Source organism: Mobula birostris, chromosome 9, assembly GCF_030028105.1.
Source record: "Mobula birostris isolate sMobBir1 chromosome 9, sMobBir1.hap1, whole genome shotgun sequence".
Taxonomy (NCBI): Eukaryota; Metazoa; Chordata; class Chondrichthyes; order Myliobatiformes; family Myliobatidae; genus Mobula; species Mobula birostris.
This window is the reverse complement of record NC_092378.1, coordinates 112,944,289-112,967,039: the sequence shown is the minus strand read 5'-3', so window position 1 is coordinate 112,967,039 and position 22,751 is coordinate 112,944,289. Positions and strand designations below refer to the sequence as shown.

Below are 22,751 nucleotides of genomic sequence, written 5' to 3'. Positions count from 1 at the left end.
CTACATGCTTTTGTGCATTGAATTGCTGCCACATGATCGGCTGATTAGATATTTGCATTAGAGAAGAAAGTGATCTACCAATATTTTGCAATGCTGACTTTAATGAGAATTTAAAGTTCCTTCAATGAATCAGAATAAGATTTATTATCAGTGACCTATGACATGAAATTTGTTGTTTTGCTGCAGTAGGCATAAAATTCACTATAAATTACAACAGGTAAATAAATAAATACTGCAAATGGGGAATGGCAAGGTAGTGTTTGTGGGTTCATGGACCATTCAGAAGTCTGGTGGCAAAGAGAGATAAGCTGTTCCTCAATTGCTGAGTATGGGTCTTCAGGCTCGTAGCCCTTCTCTGATAGCAGCAAGAAGAAGGCATGTCCCAGATGGTGAGGGTCTTTAGTGATGGATACTGCCTTCCTGAGGGATTGCCTGTTGAAGATGTTCTCGATGGAGAGTGCCCCAGGTGGGTCTGGCTGAGTCTACAATTCTTGCAATCCTGTGCATTGGGGGCTACACACCAGGCTGTGATTCAACTAGTCAGCATGCTCTCCACTGTATAACCTATAAAATTTGGACGTGACATACCAAATGTCCTCACCTCATAACAAGGTAGAGCCACTGGCATGCTTTCTTCATGATGCTGAGTGTGAGGTTGCTGCTGTGATGCTACTCGACCAGTCTATCTGTCTCAGTCCAGTACGCCTCCTCATCATCATCTGAGTTTCTGACACCAGCTGAGGTATTATCAGTCAAGTTTATAGATGGCATTTGAGTTATGCTTTCGTGAGTTTTGAGACAGTAGAGCAGTGGGCTATGCACTCATCCATGAGATGCACCTGAGTTGACAGTGAGAAGTTATTATCTATCCTCGCTGACTGTGATCACTCAATAAAGAAGCTGAGAATCCATTTGTAGAGAGAGGTACAGAGGCCCAGGTTTTGAAGTTTAGCTATTAGTACTGAGACAAAAAAAATTACCAGAATTTTCAGAAATAAATAAATGGTACAAGAGGCAAATGATGTGGTAGTGTTCAGGGGTTCGTGGACTATTCCGGAATCTGCAGTGACCTCAACAGTGTTGAACGCGGAGGTGTAACTGATAAACATTGTCTGATGTACAGTATGTCTTGCAGTTGTCTTGGTGCTCCAAAGCAGAGCGGAGAGCCAGTGAAATTGTGTCTGGAATAGACCTGTTGCAGTGGTGAATTGCAGTAGGCCCAGGCCTTTGCTCAGGTAGGAGTTACTTCTAGCTATGAAGTAACTTCTTGAAGCACATCTTTCTGTTACATGTGAGTGCTATTGGATGATAGCCATTGAGGCAGCTCTCCCTGCTCTTGTTGGGCACTGGAGTGATTGCTGCCCTTCATGGAGTTCTTGTTACCATCCTTTATACTCACATTGTGGAAAGTCTTCATTTCAAAAGTCACCGAATCTACGTTGAGTTCAGTGTGACAGTAGCACATCCATGTAGTCACCCTGTGATTATTACTTAGTGCTGCATAAACTCCTTGAATTACTGTAAGTTGGTGAATCTGAGCATCGGGCAGTACATTACTAAACAATAGTCTTTAGGGCATGCTTAGCTGCGTTTTCTAGTCAACAAGTGGCTCATTAGCGTGGAGTATATGGAGCCGCACTGAGGTAAAGTGCTGTGGAGTTTGAACAGATTATTTGAATGTTATCATTTTTGATTGAACTATTCAGCAGAGCAAGGGTCAGAACTCTGTTCTCTGCCTATGTTGAGTTAGCTCATTCTTTCCTGTGCTGGCAAGAATGCGATAATGAGAGCCCTGAGCTGGGAGAGGAAACAGGCAACCAGTGTCTTTCAGAGGAGACAATGAACCAATGCTCCAGTCAGAGGGACATAGGAAGTATCCCAATGAAGCAAGAGGCATTAGATTCATAGAGCTGTGCAACATAGATACAGGACCTTCGGCCCATTGCATCACTGCTAGCCCTCACACCAACCTATATTAATCCACCGTGCACTGTTCATTCAGCTGTCCGAACTTTAGCTTCTTATATCATGTTACTGGTCCTGCCTCCACTGCCACCTCTGGCTACTCATTCCAAATGCCACCAACCTTTCAGATCCCCTTTAAGCCTCCTCTCGCTCACTTTATATCAATGCCCTCATAGGAAACATACTGGCTATCTACCCTATCTATGCCTCGTAATTTGACATAACTCTACTGTGCTATTTCTCAGGCTCCTTTTCTCAGGAGTGGATCCATCCTAGGCAACCTCTCCTTTAGCTCAAGCTCTTCAATCCAGGCCACCTTTTCTGCACCCCCTCTAACTTTATCATGTCCTTACAATGCATTCAATGGTGTAGTCAGAATCAGAATCAGGCTTTGTTATCGCTGATATGTTTTGTGAAAGTGGTTGTTTTGCTGCAGCAGTATAGTGTTAAGACAAAAAAAATTACCAGAAGTTTCAAAAATAAATAAATGGTACGAGAGGCAAATGATGTGGTCGTGTTCAGGGGTTTGTGCACTATTCCGGAATCTGCGGTGACCTCAGCTGCCCAATATACTCCAAAAGTTTTGTACAGCTATAAGATGGCATCCCAACTCCTGTACTCAATATACAGAGGTTGAGAATGCCATATGCCTTCTTCACGACCCTGTCTGTCTGTGATACCACCTTTGTGAAACGATGTACTTGTATCCCTAGGTCTATGTTTCATAAGTCACCCTGGACCCTGCCATTTGCAGTGTATGTGAATGTCCTGGTTTAACTAAATTAAACACTTCACACTCGTCTGAGTTAAATTACATTTGACCTGCCTTTGTCCATTTTGCACACGTTAAACTGTCCTGGCCAATATTAGTGTGGCAACTGATCTGGCTGTGTCCCTCACTCTCTTCTGTGCAAATTCACTGCTCCATTTGACCGTATTAAGACAAAGATGAACTTTGAAAAGCACTTTATTGATTGTAATATTCTGAAGTTGTGGAAAGAGCTTTATAAGTGCAGACTCGCTTTTGCCTGTAGGATTACTGCACTCAGTCTCTGACCCTGTCAAATGAGAAGAAGGTTGGAAGTGCAGAGTTGCTGTTCAACACCCGCTGGAACAAATGGTGTGAGCTCATATTGAAACACGATGCGAACAAATAAACATATGATCACTGGATGCAGTGTGTAGTGAGGTGGTGAAGAAGGACAGGCAGATGATTGAGCAAACTTGCAGTCAGTGGGATGAGTTAAAGTGTAACAGGGGGCTAAAACAGAAATGGATGATGAATACAAGGCTGAAGGTGTTATATTTGAATGCACGCACTGCACTATATGGAATAGGTAGATAATCTTGTAGCGCAGTTAGAGATTGGCAGGTATGACGTTGTGGGCATCTCTGAGTCATGGCTTTAAGAAGATCTTAGTTGGGAGTTTAACATCCATGGATATACTTTGTATCAAAAGGATCAGGCAAATTCTTTCAAAAGAGGTGACATGGGATTGGAAGATGTAGAATCCTTGTGGGCAGAATTAAGAAACTGCAAAGGTAAAATGACTCTGATGGGAGTTATGTATAGGCCTGTGAACAGTAGCCAGGATATGGACTACAAATTACAATGGGAGGTACAAAAGGCATGTAAAAAGGACAATGTTGTGATAATCGTGGGTGATTTCAATATGTAGGTAGATTGGGAAGATCAGGTAGGTGCTGAATCCCAAGACAGGGAACTTGTAGAATGCCTATAAGATGGCTTTGTAGAGCAGCATGTGGTTGACCCCACCAGGGGAACAGCGATTCTGGATTGTGTGTTATGTAATGACTCAGATTAGGGAGCTTAAGGTGAAGGAACCCTTAGGAGACAATGATCATAATATGATAGAATTCACTCTGCAGTTTGTGGAGAAGAATCTAAAATCAGATGTATAGAATTAAAGTGGAGTAAAGGGAACTGCAGCTGCATCAGAAAGGAGCTGTCCAGAGCTGAAAGGACAGGTCACTATCAGGGATGATGGCAGAACAGCAATTGCTGCTCTTTCTGTGGGTACTTCGGAGAGCCCAAGAAAGCTGCATCCCAAAGATGAAGTACCCTGAAGGGAGGATGAGGTAACCATTGCTGATAAGGGAAGTCAAAACCAGCATAACGATAAAAGAGAGGGAAAATAATACAGCAAAAATTCGTGGAAGATTAGAGGATCGGAAAGCTTTTAAAAACCAACAGAAAGCAACTAAAAAAAAACATAAAAAGAGAAAAGATAAAATATGAGGGCAAGGTAAACAATAATATAGAAGAAGATACAAAAAGTTTTTTTCAGATATATAAAGAGTAAACAAAGGACAAGGATGGATATCAGACCGCTGGAAAATGACACTGGAGAGGTAGTAATTACGGACAAAGGATTAGCAGATGAACTTAAAGTATTTTGCATCGTCTTCATTATGGAAAACACGAGCAGAATGCTAGAAATGTGGGAGTGTCAGGGGGCAAAAGTAAGCGTCATTGCAATTACTAAGGAGAAGGTGCTTGGGAAGCTGGAAACTCTGAATTATAAGTCACCTGGATCAGATGGTCTACACCCCAGGGTTAAAAGTTCAAAAGTTCAAAGTAAAATTTATTATCAGGGTACATACATGCTACCCCATATAACCCTGAGATTCTTTCTCCCGTGGGCAGACTCAGCAAATCTATAGAACAGTAACTGTAACCAGGATCAATAAACAACTAACTGTGCAAACGTAAATATGAATAAATAGCAATAAATATAATGAAATTACAAGATAAAGCGTCTTTAAAGTGAGATCATTGGTTGTGGAACACCAGAAATCGAATGAGCGTAGTTATCCATTTTTATTCAAGAGCTTGATGGTTGAGGGGTAGTGACTGTTCTTGAACCTGAGGCTCTTCACCTTCTATCTGATGGCAGCAGTGAGAAAAGAACATGGCCTGGGTGGTGAGGATCTTTGATGATGGATGCTGCTTTTCAACAAGAATTAAGGTGTGCTTAATGGTTGGGAGGGCTTTACCCACGATGTACTGGGCTAAATCCACTACCTTTTGTAGGATTTTCTGAAAGAGGTAGCTGAAGAGTGATGATCTTTCAAGAATCAATGGATTGTGGAATGGCTGCTGAGGACTGGAAAATTGCACATGTCACTTTATTCTTTAAAATTGAAGGGAGACAGAAGAAAGGAAATTATAGGCCAGTTAGCCTGACTTCAGTAGTTGAAAAGATGTAGTAGTTTATTATCAAGGATGAGGTCAATGGTACTTGGAGGCACATGATAAAATAGGCCAAATTCAGCACCGTTTTCTAGAGGGGAAAGCTGCTGACAAATCTGTTGGAATTCTTTGAAGAAATAACAGGCAGGATATACAAAGGAGAGTCAGTGGATGTTGTTTATTTGGATTATCAGAAGGTCATTGTCAAGGTGCCACAAATGAGGCTGTTTAACAAGATAAACGCTCCTGGTATTACAGGATAGGTGCTAACATGGATGGAAGATTGGCTGACCGGCAGGAGGCAAAGAGTTGGAATAAAGAGGGCTTTTTCTGGTTGGCTGTTGGTAACGAGTGATGTGCCACAGGGATTTGTGTTGGGACTGGTTCTTTTCAAATCTTGTCAATGATTTGGATGAAGGAATTGATCACTTTGTGGCAAAGTTTGTGGACAATACGAAGATAGGTGGAGGGGTAGGTAGTGTTGAGGAAGCAGGGTGTATGCATAAGGACTTAGACAGATTGGAGGGATGGGCAAAGAAGTGGCAGATGGAATGTAACGTCAGGAAGTGCATGGTCATGCATTTTGTCAAGAAGAATAAAGGTGTGGATTATTTTCTAACTGGGGAGAATATTCAAAACTCAGAGGTACAATAGGAATTGGGAATTCTTGTGCAGGATTCGCTAAAGGTTAACATGCAGGTTGGGTCAGTGGTAAGGAAAGCAAATGCAATGTTAGCATTCGTTTCCAGAGGACTAGAGTACAAAAGCAAGGATGTAATGCTGAAGCTTTATAAGGCATTGGTCAGACTGCGCTTGGAGTATTGTGAGCAGTTTTGGACCCCTTATCTAAGGTGAGTGAGTCTAGGACCAGAGGACACAGCCTGTGAACTGAAGAATGTCCATTTAGAACAAAGATGATGAAACAGTTCTTTAACTGTTGTGAAATCTGTGGAATTTATTGCCACTGAGGGCTGTGCAGGCCAAGTCATTGGATATATTCAAGGTGGAGTTTGATAGGTTCTTTATTAATAAAGGTGTCAAAGGTTATGGGGAGAAGGGAGGACAGTAGGGTTGAAATGGATAATAAATCAGCCATGATAGTTATTTATTCAATGGGCTGAATGGCCTAAATCTGCTTCTATGTCTCATGGTTTTATGGTCTAAGAAATGAGAGTAGGAGTAGGCATTCAGCATTTTGTACCTGCTCTAGACTATCTCTACTAAAGAGAAGAGAAAGCATTTAAGTGAAGTGATGAATGTCTGCAGGATCCCATTGAACTGAGCCAACACCACCTATTGGCTTCATCTCTTATTCGTTCTGTTTGTTTTAGCTCTGATCCTTTGAGATTCTCAATCATTAACCTGGCTAGTCAAGCGCTTTTTTCCTTTAAACTGCACAGATTAAAGTTCACCTTTCCTGCCCTTGGTGATAAATTATCAAAATGCATTGCACACTGTTGAAATCAACCCGTATCTTCTGCGTTAGCTGGTTCATTTCTTGCTGCTGGTTTATTGCATGGGCAGTGACAGCAAAAATGTACTTCCAAGCCTTTCAATAAATTTAGATCAAGTTACAAGTGACTTTTTATTTACATAATTCTCAGATCATGCGGTTGTTGACAAAAGGGAACAGGCAACGAACGCAGGAACCAACAGCAGCCAACAAAACCTCATCCCGTTCCCATGCAGTGCTGCAGGTTACTGTCAAACAGAGGAGTCGAATAAAAGACATTTCAGAGGAAGTACGGATTGGCCGTCTATTTATGATTGACCTTGCTGGATCTGAGAGAGCATCTCAGGTAATCATGAATCAGCCTAAACTTCCTTGGTTACCTCACTTTGTTTTTGATGTATTTCAAAGTTGAATTGTGATTGTGTAAATCATTTGGAAAATTTCAGCCATTTCAAGATGCTAAAAACAAACACAGTATGTATTCTCTTGTGTTTGTCTTTGTCTATTTGACCCTTTGATCAGTCTGCTTTGGGGGAAGAGGTTTGGTGGAATGTGTTGTTATATTGGTGTGGGGAGATGGAATTAAAAGCAATTTGATTGACACCCAGATCTCAGTACGTATTGCATTTCTTTTGGGAGGAAGATAATTGTCTCCTTTTCATTCTAATCTTTGATCTCTGCTTCTCATGGATGGTTTGAATAGATATTGGTGGACACCAAGAGGTAGGAAAGCCACCATGCTTTCAGCATTAGGATACTGATGACCTCAGGGAAACAAGCATATTCAGGGTTGAGTCTCATATCAAATGGCTGACATTATCATGTAAATGATTATCACTAATGAGGCACGGCAAGCCACTGCCCTAAAATGTTGTTAACCTTGTTTGCCAAACAGGAGGATTCCAGCCTTATTTCCCAGAATAGACCTTTTTTGGAATTCCTGAAATGCATAGAAATATTGTCTGAGAAGGAAAATATATAATGATTTAAAAAAAGAACAAAGGGACTACATAAACATGAGTCCTGATGAAGGGTCTCGGCCTGAAATGTCGACTGTTTATTCTTTTCCATAGATGTAGCCTGGCCTGCAGAGTTCCTCCAGCAATTTGTGTGTGTTGCAAGGAGACCACATACTTTGTAGAGTAAAGTAAATTCCACAGAGATAACAAATTTTATGGACACCTGGCCAACAGTCAAACCAATCAAGTCAAGATGAAGTGAATCAACAGAATATGTGAAGATGGAAAGGAGGATCAGACGTTTTGATAAGAATGCTGATGGGGACTCAATTGACTCAAATGAAAAGTGACCAAACTAGCGTTGCTAAAACTGATTGAATTGGATTTGTGGAATTGACTCTGAGAGAGATGCTCAAAATGGAAGCAGTTTTAGGGAGGAAGGGGGATAGAAATTTGAGAGAAATGGGTAAATGTGAGGGTGAACTCTCCTCTTCATCTGGTAGTGATGGAACGCCATACAGCAGCCTTGCATGTAGGTAATGACAGTGGAGAAATGAAGAAACATCTCACCAATTTTTCTTCCAACAGACTCAGAATACTGGCAAAAGGATGAAAGAGGGAGCCCACATTAATCGGTCCCTACTTGCCCTGGGAAACTGTATCAATGCACTGAGTGAGAAAGGAGCGAATCGTTCCCAGTATGTCAACTTCAGAGACAGCAAACTGACCCGGCTATTAAAGGTACCAAGAAACTTTTTACTCTAGATTCACAAGCAGTATTTAAAAACCTGGTGCTGACTTTTCTCTAGATGAAATGACCCTGATTCAGGCAATTTAACCTGATCCGTACTCACATAAATGTTTGTCAGTCTTATCTATAGTATTGTGTTACCTCCTTCCCATTTAATTTAGACGAGAAAAACTTAACATATAGATGTAGGTTTAGGCAATTTGGCCTATCAAATCCATTCCACCATTCAATCAAGGCTGATTTTAAAAATCTCATTCTCCCTGTAGCTCTTAACCCCTTTACAAACCAATATCCTATCAATCTGTCTTAAATACACTCAATGACTTGGCTTCCACAGCCCTCTGTGGCAAAAATATTCCACAGATTTACCACCCTCTGGTTGAATGAATTCCTCCCCATCTTAGTTTTAAAGAGACATCCTTTTATTCTGAGGCTATGATCTGTGATCCTGGACTGTCCCACTAATGAATACATTTTTTTCATCTATCCAGGCCTTTCAGTATCTTGTAGGTTTCAACGAGGCCCACCCAACTCATCCTCTGGATCCTACTGAGTACAGGCCCAGAGACATCATTCTTGTGAACCTCCTCCGGGCCAGCACATCCTCCTTTAGATATGGGGTCCCAAATTCCGAACAATATTCCAAATGTAGTCTGGCCAATATAAAACCTCAGCAGTTCATCCTTAGTTTTGTATTCTAGTCCTCGCGAATGCTAACATTGCATTTATATTTTTCACTACTGATTCAGCCTGCAAGTTAATCTTCAGGGAAACCTGAACTAGGACCCCCAGGTCCCCTAACACTGAATTTTCTCCCCATTTAGAAACTAGTCTGCACTTTTATTTTTCCCACCAAAGTGCAGAACTCTGTATGTTCCTATGATGTGTCCCATATTCCCATTCTTTGTCCAATCTGTCCTGGTCCTTCTGCAGGCTCCTTGTAACTCCCTTTCGTTTTATCTGAATGAAATAAATTCACCGATAGAAAATGGGGTCAAGTGTGAAAATCATTTTCATTGTGGTCGAGATTATCCAATGATAACACGTAAATTTAGAAGAAGGGTGGATCAGCTGTTAGCTCTTTCCAGTTGTTCAAACTGCCCTGCTGTTTATCAAAACCAAGTACTGTAACTTATCATCTCAACTCTGAGTTTTTATGTAATCCTTGTGTTCATGATCAATGGGTTGCATTGAAATGAAGAATAATTTGCTTTGTTTTATTCCAGGATTCATTGGGTGGAAATAGCAGAACTGTGATGATTGCTCACATCAGCCCTGCCAGTAGCTCATTTGAGGAGTCCAGGAATACCTTGATATACGCAGACCGTGCCAAGAATATTAAAACCAGGGTAGGAGGGAAGGCAGATAACCTAAATCCTACCTTTTTAGCTCTGGATTAGCGGTGTAATGGTGAACACGTGCCGAGAATAATGTTCTCACAGCTATTGTTCCACCCGGCCTTTACAAGAGGGTGGAGAGTGTGAGTGTGCTTGTGATGTAGAGTGGGATGCCACACACCTAATTTTCCAGTAAACGGGGTCTCTTGATAAGAAATGGGAATGTGTAGTGGACAAAGAATGTGTTGCTGTACTACTGGATTATTGCAAAGAATGAAAGTTAATGAAAACCAAAGATAAGCTATCCATTGAGAAGTCCCCCAGCCGGGCATGAAGAAAAGGGCTTTCAATGAATGGGGCATTATTTTGTGAGTATACAGTTGAGTGTCAGGAAGCTGTTTGGTTCGAGTGGACCTATCACTCATACTCACAGGCCACTAGAGAGTGAGAAGTGAAGGATACCTAACAAAGTGCTACAGAGCTCTACTACAACCTCACAGATCTGAACTTCCGTGCTCAAAACGTGCTCTTCTATGATTGTTTCTCTTCACACCTCTGAAGAGCGACAATGAAGGATGTGGCGGCACAGCAGTGTAGTGGTTGGCATAACACTATCTCAGTGCCAGCGACCTGTGTTCAACTATACCACTGTCAGTAAGGAGTTTTTGTGTACTCCCTGGGTTTCCTCCAGATGCTCCAGTTTCCTCACACCTTCCAAAAAACATACAGATTGGTAAGTTAATTGGTCACATAGGTATAGTTGGACTAAAAGACCATAAGGCATAAGAGCAGAATTAGGCCATTCTGCCCATTGAGTCTGCTCCACCTTTCCAACATGGTTGATTTATTATCCCCCTCAACCTCATTCTCCTGCCATCTCCCTGTAACCTTTGACTCCTGGAATAATTGAGAACCTATCAACCTCCACTCAATGGCATGGCCTTCACAACTGTCCGTGCATTATTGAATTTCACAGATTCACCACTCTTTGGCTAAAGAAATTATTCTTCATCTCTGTTCTAAAGGGATATCCCACTATTCTGAGGCTGTGCCCTCTGCTCCTGAGTGTCAGGAAGCAGATCACACAGTAGGTCATGATACTGTCAAAGTTACACATGCTGCTGATAGCTGAGGATTAAAAATTGGTGAGTATGTCAGAGAGAACTGCTCTGTTTTGCATCAAAAAGCTATGATCAACTGAAGCAACGTGCCATTTGATATTTTACCTGAAATATGCTGTCTCGGACAAAGTAGTGCTTCATCACTACTGCAGTAAAGTCAGTCTATGTTTTGTTCTCGAGCCTTTGGAGTGAGTTTTGATTTTATTTTCGACTGCATAGACCTTGTATTTTAGTAGAGGCAAAAGAAATTTGATAAAATAGAAACTGTTGGAAGTTCATACCCATGGTAACTATCTATAGAAGAATGGTTAGGTAACATAGCAATTGTTCATTACTAATAAGCAGAATAACTTATCAGGTAGCATCACTGTCATGTTTTTTTTGAGCTGGTACACATTGTTCTGGCATATTGTATTCCGGGTGCCATTTAATGCAAGTTCCCTTGCAGATGTCAATCAGCCCCTGATGTCTCAGCTTGTTCCTGGTTGCGTTTCCTTCATTTTTCATGTTTCTAATTACAGAATTATTACACTTCAGGTGAAACAAAATCTGCTGAATATCTCATACCACATCACTCAGTACACCAACATCATAGCTGATCTCAAGAAAGAGATTGAGCGACTCAAACTGAAGATTGAGCAGCAGGGACCAGAACAGAGAAAATCAGAGAGGGCCAATATCAGGGATATTCAAGGTAGGTGAGGGAGTTCAGATATCCTCAGGATCTGTGTGAGTGGGAATAACAAGTGTCTAATCATTGACCCACAGGAAACACAATAGCCAAAAAGGTTATTTATGATAGTCGTAGTTAATGGTTGCTTCAATTTTGTACACATTTTGTGATTTGAAAATGGTGAATGCCCATTTTTACTGGTTTGTTCTAAAGTGAAACGTGATAATGACTCTTCCAGGGATTTTACATGCCCCCTCAGGAAATTGGATGGGCATCTTCAGGGCGAGTGGCAATCTGATCTGACACGTTCTGTAGGTGGGGAAAATTAGGAATGTTATTCTGCGACTGACCCTTGGTGGATACTTTGTACACCTGAGGCAACCATGTTTTAGTAAAGCAACATTGTTTTGAGAGCCTATAGCTACACCCATTGATCTTCTTGCCCTCTATCATTCATCAAGGCCTAGATCCTCAATTTTCCCAACTCCCCCAAGGGTGACTGATTCTCTCAGCTGTTTGGTACCCCTATAGAGGCCCAGATCACTGAATCACAACACCACACCCCAGCCATTTTGGCAATCATTGGCAAAAACCACAGACCTGAATCATTTCAAGCACTCACCTTGGCATGAACCCTGGTCCTTCCAGACTACCCCCGACCATGGACTCCTATCCGTCCAGACTCTCCTTGACCACTATTCTCAAACCTTCTTGATTGTGCCTCCTGCCAACCTGGACCAGCTCTGGAAGGGCTCTGAACTCTTCAACAATCCCATTCCAGATCCAAGGCCCTGATCACCATTCTCCAACCCTCAGATGTCCTTCTTTCATTACCCAACCCCAACCCCTGTCCTGAGCAGCATATTATTGGACCGTTTAGTGAGTTTAAAATTTACCATCAGGGCCCAAGCAGCTCCTCCACAGTCCAAACCTCTGAAACTTCTTGAATGTTCCGTTTTGTGCCAGGTGTAAAATAATCTGATACAAGACAAGGAAAAAAATCCACGTTTTTTCTGGCCTTGGTGTGATGCCAGGAATTTCTAACCACCTGCCATTTGGCAGTGAAACAATATCTCCTACTTGACCCCATTTACAGCAATTCAATCTTGTTAAGGGACACTGAACAGCAGCATAATTACCCAATATAAAGTTCCACCTTTATAAAATACCGTATCCTTTGACTTGCCCATGAACAGTGCCATACAAATGCGGACAATTGATACTCACCCATCTGCTGCATGTCGCATTTTCCTTGTTTAATAATTTAATAATAAAGTACATACCCACCACATTTATGATTGATTGTCTCACATTTCTTTTCGAGAAATACTTCAATATTTATGTAGATCACTGACTTGTGAGCAGTTCCTTCCAAGTCAAGCTGGATCTTATAAATTCACAGGCGAATTTTTGTCTATTTTATTAATAAAATATTTTTGGCATCTGCTATAACTATTTTATTCTGTATTTTCATGAAGCATATATCAGCATACGACACAATTTAAATGCTGTTCATGTCTCGCTGCCGATATGTTTGAAAAACTTTGTAACGTGCAGCATTGTTTGTGGACAGCTGATTGGCTGAGGGGCACAAAAAATTAATTACATCTACAGTCTCTCCAAATGAGTTAGGGAGGAATATGTGTTACTGTGATTTCTGCTTGGCTGGTCTTACATCATCTACCCATTGTTAAGTCTGTGTGACCTTCAAACACACAGTGAGTATAACAGTAGTCTAACTGGCTAAAATTCTGTAACTAATAATCCTGTACAGAGGACTGCTATGCTTCTCTGTTTGTCCAGGTGGGAGTATTAAGGCACCAGTTCTGTCGGGCATATGGCCATGTGACCATGAGAACAGGTCCCTTTGTGCTTTTTCTGCCATTCCTGAGGTGGCATATCCATTTGAGCTGCTGCCTCACACAGCTCCGGTTGACTCTGGTTTGACCCAGACCTCCAGTGCTGTCCGTGCGGCGTTTGCACGTTCTCTCTGTAACTCCATGGCTTTTCCCAGGCTGCTCTGGTTTCCTCCCACATGTTGGCTGATAGTTTAATTGCCCACTGTATCTTGTTTCTTGTGTTGGCGAGTGGTGGAGGGTTTCATCTCCCAGAATTCCATTGGATAACAAAGCACCATCAATCTCAGATTTAATGTTCACATTGAGCCAACGTTCACTGCTTGTTTTTGTGAGAGCACTCCACAGGCTTCACTTTTCCCAACATGACCTGGTTCTGATTTTGAAGCTGCTTCTACTTGCCCTAGATTCCCTTACTAGCAGACAAATGTTTCTCTCCCTCAAAACTGTCAATTCCTTTGAAAAATCATGGAACTTGAACAAATAGTCCTTTGTATTCCACGGGATTCCTCAATAAATTTTGTAATTTCTTCTTTTAATGTAACTGTTGGAGTGCTAGTAATTTTTTGGTAACGCTGTCCAAGATATTCTTTCTATTTTGTGGATTTCAAATTAATCCAAATGTGATATAACCAGGCCTTCAAGTAGCTTTGCCTTATTGGTTACTTGAATTGAATCATCCAGTGACTAGCATGCAGTGATACAGTGAGGGAGAGAGATCTGGAGAGTTTGGCCCATTTGGATTGTTCTTTCAATTATCCAGCACAGGTACAATGGGCCAAATTCTATTATGAGTCAGGTTGACTGATTAGTTATTCGCAGTGCGCTACAGTTGTGTGGCATCTTTAGTTCAAATATCAGACCAAATCACATTGGTCAATCACAGTCACTACCCCCTAATGATGCTTGACATCTGAGGTGAGAGCAGTACAGGCACTTTCAGTAAAGAGTCAATCAATTCCCATTCTACACCAGTGATAGGCTGAGCTTTCTAGGCTGTTCAGATAAGCATTGTACAAATTAGGTTTTGACAAATTCATCCTGCTTAATTTTCCAAGCTAGGTGTTTGCCATTGTTCAGTGGCAACACATAACTTAAAAATGTTAACATGCAGATTGTGTTAATAAGTTTATGTAAAGTTTATTTTTAATAACAATCACAGGGTATATTTACTTCTGTTTCTTTCCATTTGAAAAGGACATTCAGACCTGCTCTTTTATGATGCCCATCCAATGCGTTCTCTCCCAGACCTTGAGTTTAAATCCTTTGATACCATATTAAAGTCCTCAGCATTCTTAAGTGGGAGGGTGAACAGCCAGAAGTTGTGGACCATGTAGGTACCAATGACATGGGTAGGACAAGTGACGAGGTTCTGCACAGGAGTTCAGGGAGTTTGGTGCAAAGTTAAAGGGTAGGGTTGTGTTCTCAGGATTGCTACCCATGCTACACGCCAGTGAGGCCAGAAGTAGGAAGATTATACAGTTTAATACGTGGCTAAGGAGTTGGTGTAAGAGGGAGGGCATAAGATTTTTGGTTCATTGGGCTGTCTTCGAGGGAAGGTGGGACCTGTACAGAAGGAACAGTTTGCACCTAAACTGGAAGGAGGAGTAATATCCTAGCAGGAAGGTTTGTTAATACTGCACCGTGGGGTTTAAACTAGAGTTGCAGGGGGATATACTGCACCGTGGGGTTTAAACTAGAGTTGCAGGGGGATATGGGAACCAAAGTGCCAGATCAGTTAGTGGAGAGGTTGTGGAGACAGATGTTGGTAAGACCTCAGACAAAGTTAGGAATTAAAAGGTTGAACATGGTGTGACAAAATCAGAAAAGGTGAATACAGGACTGCAGGTGTGTATCTGAATGTGTGCAGTATACAGAATAAGGTAGATGAACTTGCAGCACAGTTGCAGATTGGCAGGTATGATGTTGTAGGCATCACTGAATCATGGGTGAAAGGTTAGAGCTGGGAGCTTAATGTCCAAGGATACACATTGTCTTGAAATGATAGGTAGGAAGGCAGAAGTGGTGGTGTTGATCTGTTGGTTAAAAAAAAATGAAATCAAATCATTGGAAAGAGGTGACATAGGGTCTGAAGGAATTGAATCATTGTGGATAGAGCTAAGGAACTGCAAAGGTAAAAAGACCCTAATGGGAGTTGTATACACCTTCCAAACAGTTGTAAGGATGTGGCCTACAAATTACAATGGGAGATACAAAATGCATACCAAAAGGGCAATGTTACCAGTCATGGGGACTTCAATACACAGGTAGATTGGGAAAATCAGGTTGGTGCTAGATTACAGGAGAGGGGATTTCTAGAGTGCCAATAAGATGGCTTTTTAGAGCAGCTCGTGGTTGAGCCCACTATAGGATCAGCTATTCTGGATTGGGTGCTGTGCACTGTACCAGAGTTGATTAGCGAGTTTATCATAAAAGAACCCTTAAGGGAAAATGATCATAATATGATTGAATTCACCCTGAAAATTGAGAAGGAGAAGCTAAAGTCAGATGTATCAGTATTACAGTGGAAGTAATGGGAATTACAGAGGCATGAGGGAAGAGTTTTTTTGTGGGCATCACCAGCTAAGCCAGCATTTATTGCCCATACATGAGGAAATCTGCAGATGCTGGAATTTCAAGCAACACTCATAAAAAATGCCGGTGAACACAGCAGGCCAGGCAGCATCTATAGGAAGAGGTACAGCTGACGTTTCGGGCCGAGACCTTTCATCAGCATTTTTTATTTATTGCCCATCCCTAGTTGCCTTTGAGAAGGTGGTGATGAGCTGCCTTCTTGAACCGCTGCAGTCCCTGAGGTGTAGTTACACCCACAGTGCTGTTACTGAGGGAATTCCATGATTTTGACCCAGTGACAATGAAGTAACGCCGATATGTTTCAAGGACACGACCCACCCAGCCAACACACTTTTCGTCCCTCTTCCCTCCGGGAGTAGGTTCAGGAGCTTGAAGACTCATACGGCCAGATTTAGGAACAGCTTCTTTCCAACTGTGATAAGACTGCTGAACGGATCCTGACCCGGATCTGGGCTGTTCCCTCCGAATATCCCGACCTGCCTCTCGGTTTTTTTTTGCACTACCTTACTTTCCCTTTTCTGTTTTCTGTTTATGATTTATAATTTAAATTTTTAATATTTACTATGGATTTGTATTCCAGGGAACACGAAGTACGTTCTCTATTGTACGTTCTAGTATCAATTTGGCGACTATAAAGTATAAAATATATGTTTCCAAGTCAGGATGGTGAGTGACTTGGAGGGGGATTTCCAAGTGTTGATGTTCCCTGGTATCTGCTGTTCTCGATTTCTAGATGGTAGTGGTTGTGGGTCTGGAAGGTTCTGCCTTAGGAACTTTGTTGTGTTGTTGCAGTGCATCTTGTAGATAGTACACACCACTGAAACTGTTCACCGATGGTGGAGGGATTGAATGCTTGTGGAAGGGGTACCAATCAAGTGGCTGCCTTGTACTGGATGGTGTCAAGCTTCTTTAGTATTGATGGAGCTGCATTCATCCAGGCGAGTGGCGAGTATTCCATTACACTCCTGACCCGAGCCTTGTAGATGGTGGATAAGCTTTGGGGAGTCAGGAGGTGAATCACACACAGCAGGATTCCTAGCCTTTGTCCTGCTCTGGTAGCCATGGTGTTTATATGGCGAAAGCAATTCACTTTCCTGTCAATGGTAACTCCCAGGATGTTGATAGTAGGAGATTCAGTGATGGTGATGCCACTGAATGTCAAGGGATAATGGTTAGAGCCTCTCTTGTTGGATATGCTCATTGCCTGGCACTTGCCTGGCTTGAATGTTACTTGCCACTTGTCAGCCCAAGCCTGGATATTGTCCAGGTCCTGCTGCATTTGGGCGTGAACTGCTTCACTATCTGAGGAGTCACGAATGGTGCAGAACATTGTGCAGTCATCTGTGAACATCCCCACTTCTGACCTCATGACGGAAGGAGGGTCATTGATGAAGCAACTGAAGATGGTTGGTCCTAGGACACTTCCCTGAGGAACTCCTGCAGTGACGTCCTGAGGATGAGATGATTGACCTCCAACCACCACAACCATCTTCCTTTGTGCCAGGTATGATTCCAACCAGTGAAGGGTTTTTCCCCTAATTCCCATTGACTCCATTTTAACTAGGGCACCTTGATGCCATACTCGGTCAAATTCTGCCTTGCTATCAAGGGCTAACACTCTCACCTCACCTCTGGCATTTAGCTCTTTGGGCCATGTTTGAACCAAGGATGTGATGAGGTCAGGAGCTGAGTGGCCTTGACGGAACCCAAAGTGGGCATCCGTGAGCAGGTTATTGCCGAGTAGGTGCTGCACGATCACACTGTTGATGACCCCTTCCTTTACTTTGCTGATGACTGAGAGCAGGCTGACAGGGAGGTAAATGGCTGGGCTGGACGTCCTGTTTCTTGTGTACAGGACATACCTGGACATTCCAGATGCCGGTGTTGTAGCTGTACTGGAACAGCTTGGGTAACGGTGCGGCAAGTTCTGGAGCACAAGTCTACAGGGTTATCGCCGGGATTTTGCCTCAGCCCATGGTCTTCATGGTATCCAGTTCTTTCGGCCGTTTCTCGATATCAAGTGGAGCGAATCATATTGGTTAAATACTGACATCTAGGATGTTGGGGACTTCTGGAGGAGGCTGAGCTGGGTCATCTACTTGGTAGTTCTGACTGAAGATTGTTGCAAATGATTCGGCCTCATCTTTTGCACAGGTGTGCTGGGCTCCTCTATCATTGAGGATGGGAATATTTTTGGAGCCTCCTCCTCCAGTGAGTAGTTTGATTGTCCACCGCCATTCACGGCTGAATGTGGCAGGAACACAGAGCTTAAATCTGATCCATTGGCTGTTGGACCATTTAGCTCGGTCTATTACTTGCTGTTGGCCAGAATTGATAGGAAAAGAACATGGGCAGGGATGATGGCAGAGCAGCAATGGCTGGAACTTCTGGAAACAATTCAGAAGGCACGGGACATATGCATCCTAAAGAGGAAGAAGTATTCAAAAAGAAAAATGACATAACTGTGGCCAACAAGATAACTCAAAGCCAACATACAAGCAAAGGAGAGGGTATATAATAGAGCAAAAAATAGTGGGAAGTTAGAAGATTGGGAAGGTTATTAAAAAACAAACAGAAGGCAACTAAAAAAGTCATTAAGGAGGTAAAGATGGAATACAAAAGTAAGCCAATCAATAATATTAAAGAGGATACCAAAAGTTTCTTCAGATACATAAAGTGTAAAAGAGATGGGAGAGTGGATGTTGGACCGTAGGAAAACGATACTGCAGAGGTAGTAATGGGGACAACAAAATGGCAGATGAACTGAATAAGTAGTTTGCATCAGTCTTTACTGTGGAAAACACCAGCAGTATGGTGGAAGTTCTTGGGGAACTGAAAGGTCTGAAGGTAGATAAGTTACCTGGACCTATGGTATACATCCTAGAGTCTGAAAGAGGTGGCTGAAGAGATCGTGGAGGTATTAGTAATGGTCTTTCAAGAATCACTAAGTTCTGGAATGGTTCTGGAGGACTGGAAAATTGCAGATGTCACTCTACTCTTCAAGAAGGGAGAGAGGCAGAAGAAAGGAAACTATAGGCCAGTTAGTCTGACCTCAGTGGTAGGGAAGATGTTGGAATCGATAATTAAGGATGAGGTCTCAGGGTACTTGGAGGCACATGATAAAAATGGCCTTAGTCAGCATATTTTCTTCAAGGGAAAATCTTGTCTGACAGATCTGTTGAAATTCTTTGAAGAAATAACAAGAAGAACAGACAAAGGGGAATCGGTTGATGTTGTGTACTTGGATTTTCAGAAGGCCTTTGACAAGGTACCACACATGAGGCTGCTTATCAAGCTATCAGCCCATGGTATTACAGGAAAGACTCTAGCATGGATAAAACAGTGGCTGATTGGCTGAAGGCAAAGAGTGGGATTAAAGGAAGACTTTTCTGGCTGGTTGCCAGTGACTCATGGTGTTCCACAGGGGTCTGTGTTGGGACCAATTATTTTTACATTATATGTCAATGATTTGGATGATGGAATTGATGGCTTTGCAGCAGTGAGCAGCCAATATGAAGGTATTTGGAGGAGAAGGAAGTAGAGAGGCTACAGAAGGATTAGGAGAATGGGTAAAGAAATGGCAGATGAAATACAGTGTTGTGAGGTGTATGGTCATGCACTTTGATAGAAGAAATGAAAGGGTTTACTATTTTCTAAATAGAGAGAAAATATAATAAACTAAGGTACAAAGGGACTTGGGAGTCCTTGTGCAGGGTTCCCTAAAGGTTAATTTGCAGGTTGAGTCTGTGGTGAGGAAGGCAAATGTGAAGCTATCATTCATTTTAAGAGGACTAGAATATAAAAACAAGGATGTAATGTTGAGACTTTATAAGGTACTGGTGAGGCCTCACTTGGAGTATTGTTATCAGGTTTGGGCCCCTTGTCTTTGAAAAGGTGTGTTAAAACTGGAGAGGGTTCAAAGGTGGTTCATGAAAATTATTTTGGGATTGAATGGCTTGTTGGATGACTAGCATCTGATATCTGTGGACCTGTATTCACTAGAATTCAGAAGAATGATGGGTGACCTCTTTGAAACCTATTGAACAGTGAAAGGCCCAGATAGAGTGGATGTGGGGAGGATGTTTCATGTGGTGGGAAAGTCTAAGACCAGAGGACACAGCCTCAGAACAGAGGGGTATCTTTTGGAATGGAGGTGAGGAGGAATTTCTTTAGCCAGAGAGTGGTGAATCCGTGGCATTCTTTGCCACAGGGAGCTGTGGAGGCCATGCCTTTATGTTTATTTAAGGCAGAGGTTGATAGGTTCTCAATTGCTCAGGGCATGAAGGGATATCGGAAGAAGGTAGAAGACTGGGGCTGAGAGGAAAATTGGATCAGCCATGATGAAATGGCGGAGCAGACTCAATGGGCCAAATGGCCCAATTCTGCTCCTATATCCACTGGTCTTCTGGACATGGAATAAGTTCAAGTCATTCAGCCCTATTCTCAGTTGTGAGAACAGATTAGAAAAGGAGGCACCTCTTAACAAGCCAACCCTAAACTGGCAATCTAACTCAATTGGGGTTTGTGCAGAAGCTACCAGTACTTTTCTGTGATGAACTGTAGGGGTAATATGGAATGAATTCTGAATAACACCTGAACCTTATAGGAAACCAGAGAATGCTCATCATACACTCAGGTCACACTTGTGGAAAGTTGCTTTGTTTCTCAATGCTGAGAAGCCTCATTTTATTCTGTTCAGAAATTCTTCGGAAGATAAAATCTGGAAAGCTGTTTTCCTTGCCGCTGAGAGAAACAGTAATGCAAGCTTGCTTGTGAGCAGTGCCTCAAGTTATTCTGCCTGAGGATATTTGGTTGATACCAGTGCCCACCTAGCATTCATCCACTCTGGCATGATCACACTTCCCTACTCTTCCTCCATGTCCCAACAACTGCCTACTGATTATGGATTTTCCAAATTTCCTTTTGGAAGTTAAAATTGCATCTGGTTCTACAGTTTCCAGGCTGGGCATTCCAAATTATAATGCCTTGTCTCATCTGCCTGGATTCAGACTGTATGGCCTGACATTAAAGTGGAACATTTTCCTTCATGGGACTGATTTTCACTTCGGAAATCATTCATTGGCTGAGAGTTGACTGCTGCTCAGCACCAGATGGGCTGAAGGGCCTGTTTCTGTGATGATTGAAACCTGAGATTGATGGTACTCTGTTATTTAATGAAATTCTGGTATGTGCAACTCTGTCCCACCCACTTCCAATGAGCCTACCAGCCAACAGGAGGAAACCAGAGCACCATGGGGTTGCATGGAGAATGTACAAACTTCACAGAAGTTGTACTGGAGGTCATGAATTAACCAGAATCACTGGAATTGTTTAAGTCTGGGGGTGTTTCATGCAACTCAATAATTCCCACAACCAAAAACATAATGGAGATGAAAACAACTGAAGAAAAAAATCTTTAATGGAATAAAAAGAACAGAACTTGATAAACTGAAAAAGGGGAAATAGTTTTTGCTTATGAAGTCAATTTGTGATGTGCTTTCAGCTGAAGTCCAGCAGCATTCAGTGGAATACAAGCGAGGGGAAATGGCCAGACTGAGGGATCAATTGATGGTTGCTTTTAGGCAACAAATGGAGATCCGTCACAACCTCATGGAGCTTGAAAATACCAACATGGAGCTTCACATTGACACCTCCAGACATCTGCTAACCATAGCTGAGTGAGTTCGACTGACACCTTAATCATGTCATCAAGCCTTAAACTGTGCCAGTGGTTTGGATTTTGCAACATGTTAACAAATAATGTGAAAAAGGATCTAGTGTTTTCCCCATGTATATGACGAATGAACACTTCTCGGGTTTCCAGCTGGGTATATATATCGATTTTAACTGACATTTCTATAACAAACTCAGCCATCTTCGTCAGGGCTGATGCCCGGGCATGTCTAGTCCGGTGGTATTTAGGCCCCCGTTGTCCATCCTTCCTGATTGGTTAGTCCTCATCCAATAAAGCTTCTGCTCTCCCACCTTGTTTACAATCGATTTTCAGTTCCTACTTAGAGTGAGACCTTCAACTTTGTCAAAATTCTTTCTCTCTAGTTTTATTTCAATGGCTTCCTTCACTAGGTGGTCCCAAAAACTATTGGTATAGTATAGTAGTTCTGTGCAATCAAAGTCAATCCTGCAGCCATTATGAATGTAATGTTCCGCTGCCACCAATTTCTTTGGGTAACCCAAATGGATACACCTCCTGTGCTCCTTGATGTGGGTCACCACCGTGCATCCCGTCTGGCCGATATACACTCCTCCACATTTACAGGGAATCCTGCAAACACCAGTCATCCTGAGTCCCAGGTTATCTTTGACCCGTGTAGGCTGAGCTTTGAGCTTCCTGACGGGCTTGTGAATGGTATTAATCCAGTATTTGTTCAGGATGCTGGTGATCCTTCCAAAAACCATGGAAATATATAGGAAGACAGGCAGCAGCAATGGGTTCCTCCTCATTGTTAGGTTTCCTGTTTTTACCGTTGATCCTTTTGACAGTCCGATTGATTTCCTTCACCTTGTAGCCATTCTGTAGGAATGTTCTGCGTAATCATCTTATTTCCTCGTGGAGACTGTCCAGGTCCAAAATAGTTTTCTCACGGTTAATCAAAGTAGAAAGAACTACTCTACATTGGGAGGCGTGATGGTGGCTGTTATTGTTGAGGTGTGAGTCTATGTGAGTGGGTTTTCCGATAGATGCCATGTCTGAGGTTACCATCTGGTTTCCCTCGTATTAGAATATCCAGGAATGGGAGGCAATCATTCTTCTCCATATCGATTTATGTTGAATGTTTGGATATATACTGATCAGATGGTCGTGGAAC

General features: G+C 42.3%; 1 protein-coding gene across 3 annotated transcripts in view; it reads left to right on the top strand.

The window, feature by feature from the left end:
- The window catches only part of LOC140202973 (kinesin-like protein KIF19), a 170,880-nt gene that overhangs the window by 56,772 nt on the left and 91,357 nt on the right, over window positions 1-22,751 (top strand). For all 3 annotated transcript variants that reach the window (XM_072268623.1, XM_072268622.1, XM_072268624.1), the window contains exons 7-11: window positions 6,784-6,978; window positions 8,180-8,332; window positions 9,569-9,691; window positions 11,338-11,494; window positions 21,428-21,602. In XM_072268623.1, coding sequence (XP_072124724.1) covers window positions 6,784-6,978; window positions 8,180-8,332; window positions 9,569-9,691; window positions 11,338-11,494; window positions 21,428-21,602 — 803 coding nt within the window. The remainder of the gene's footprint in view (window positions 1-6,783; window positions 6,979-8,179; window positions 8,333-9,568; window positions 9,692-11,337; window positions 11,495-21,427; window positions 21,603-22,751) is intronic.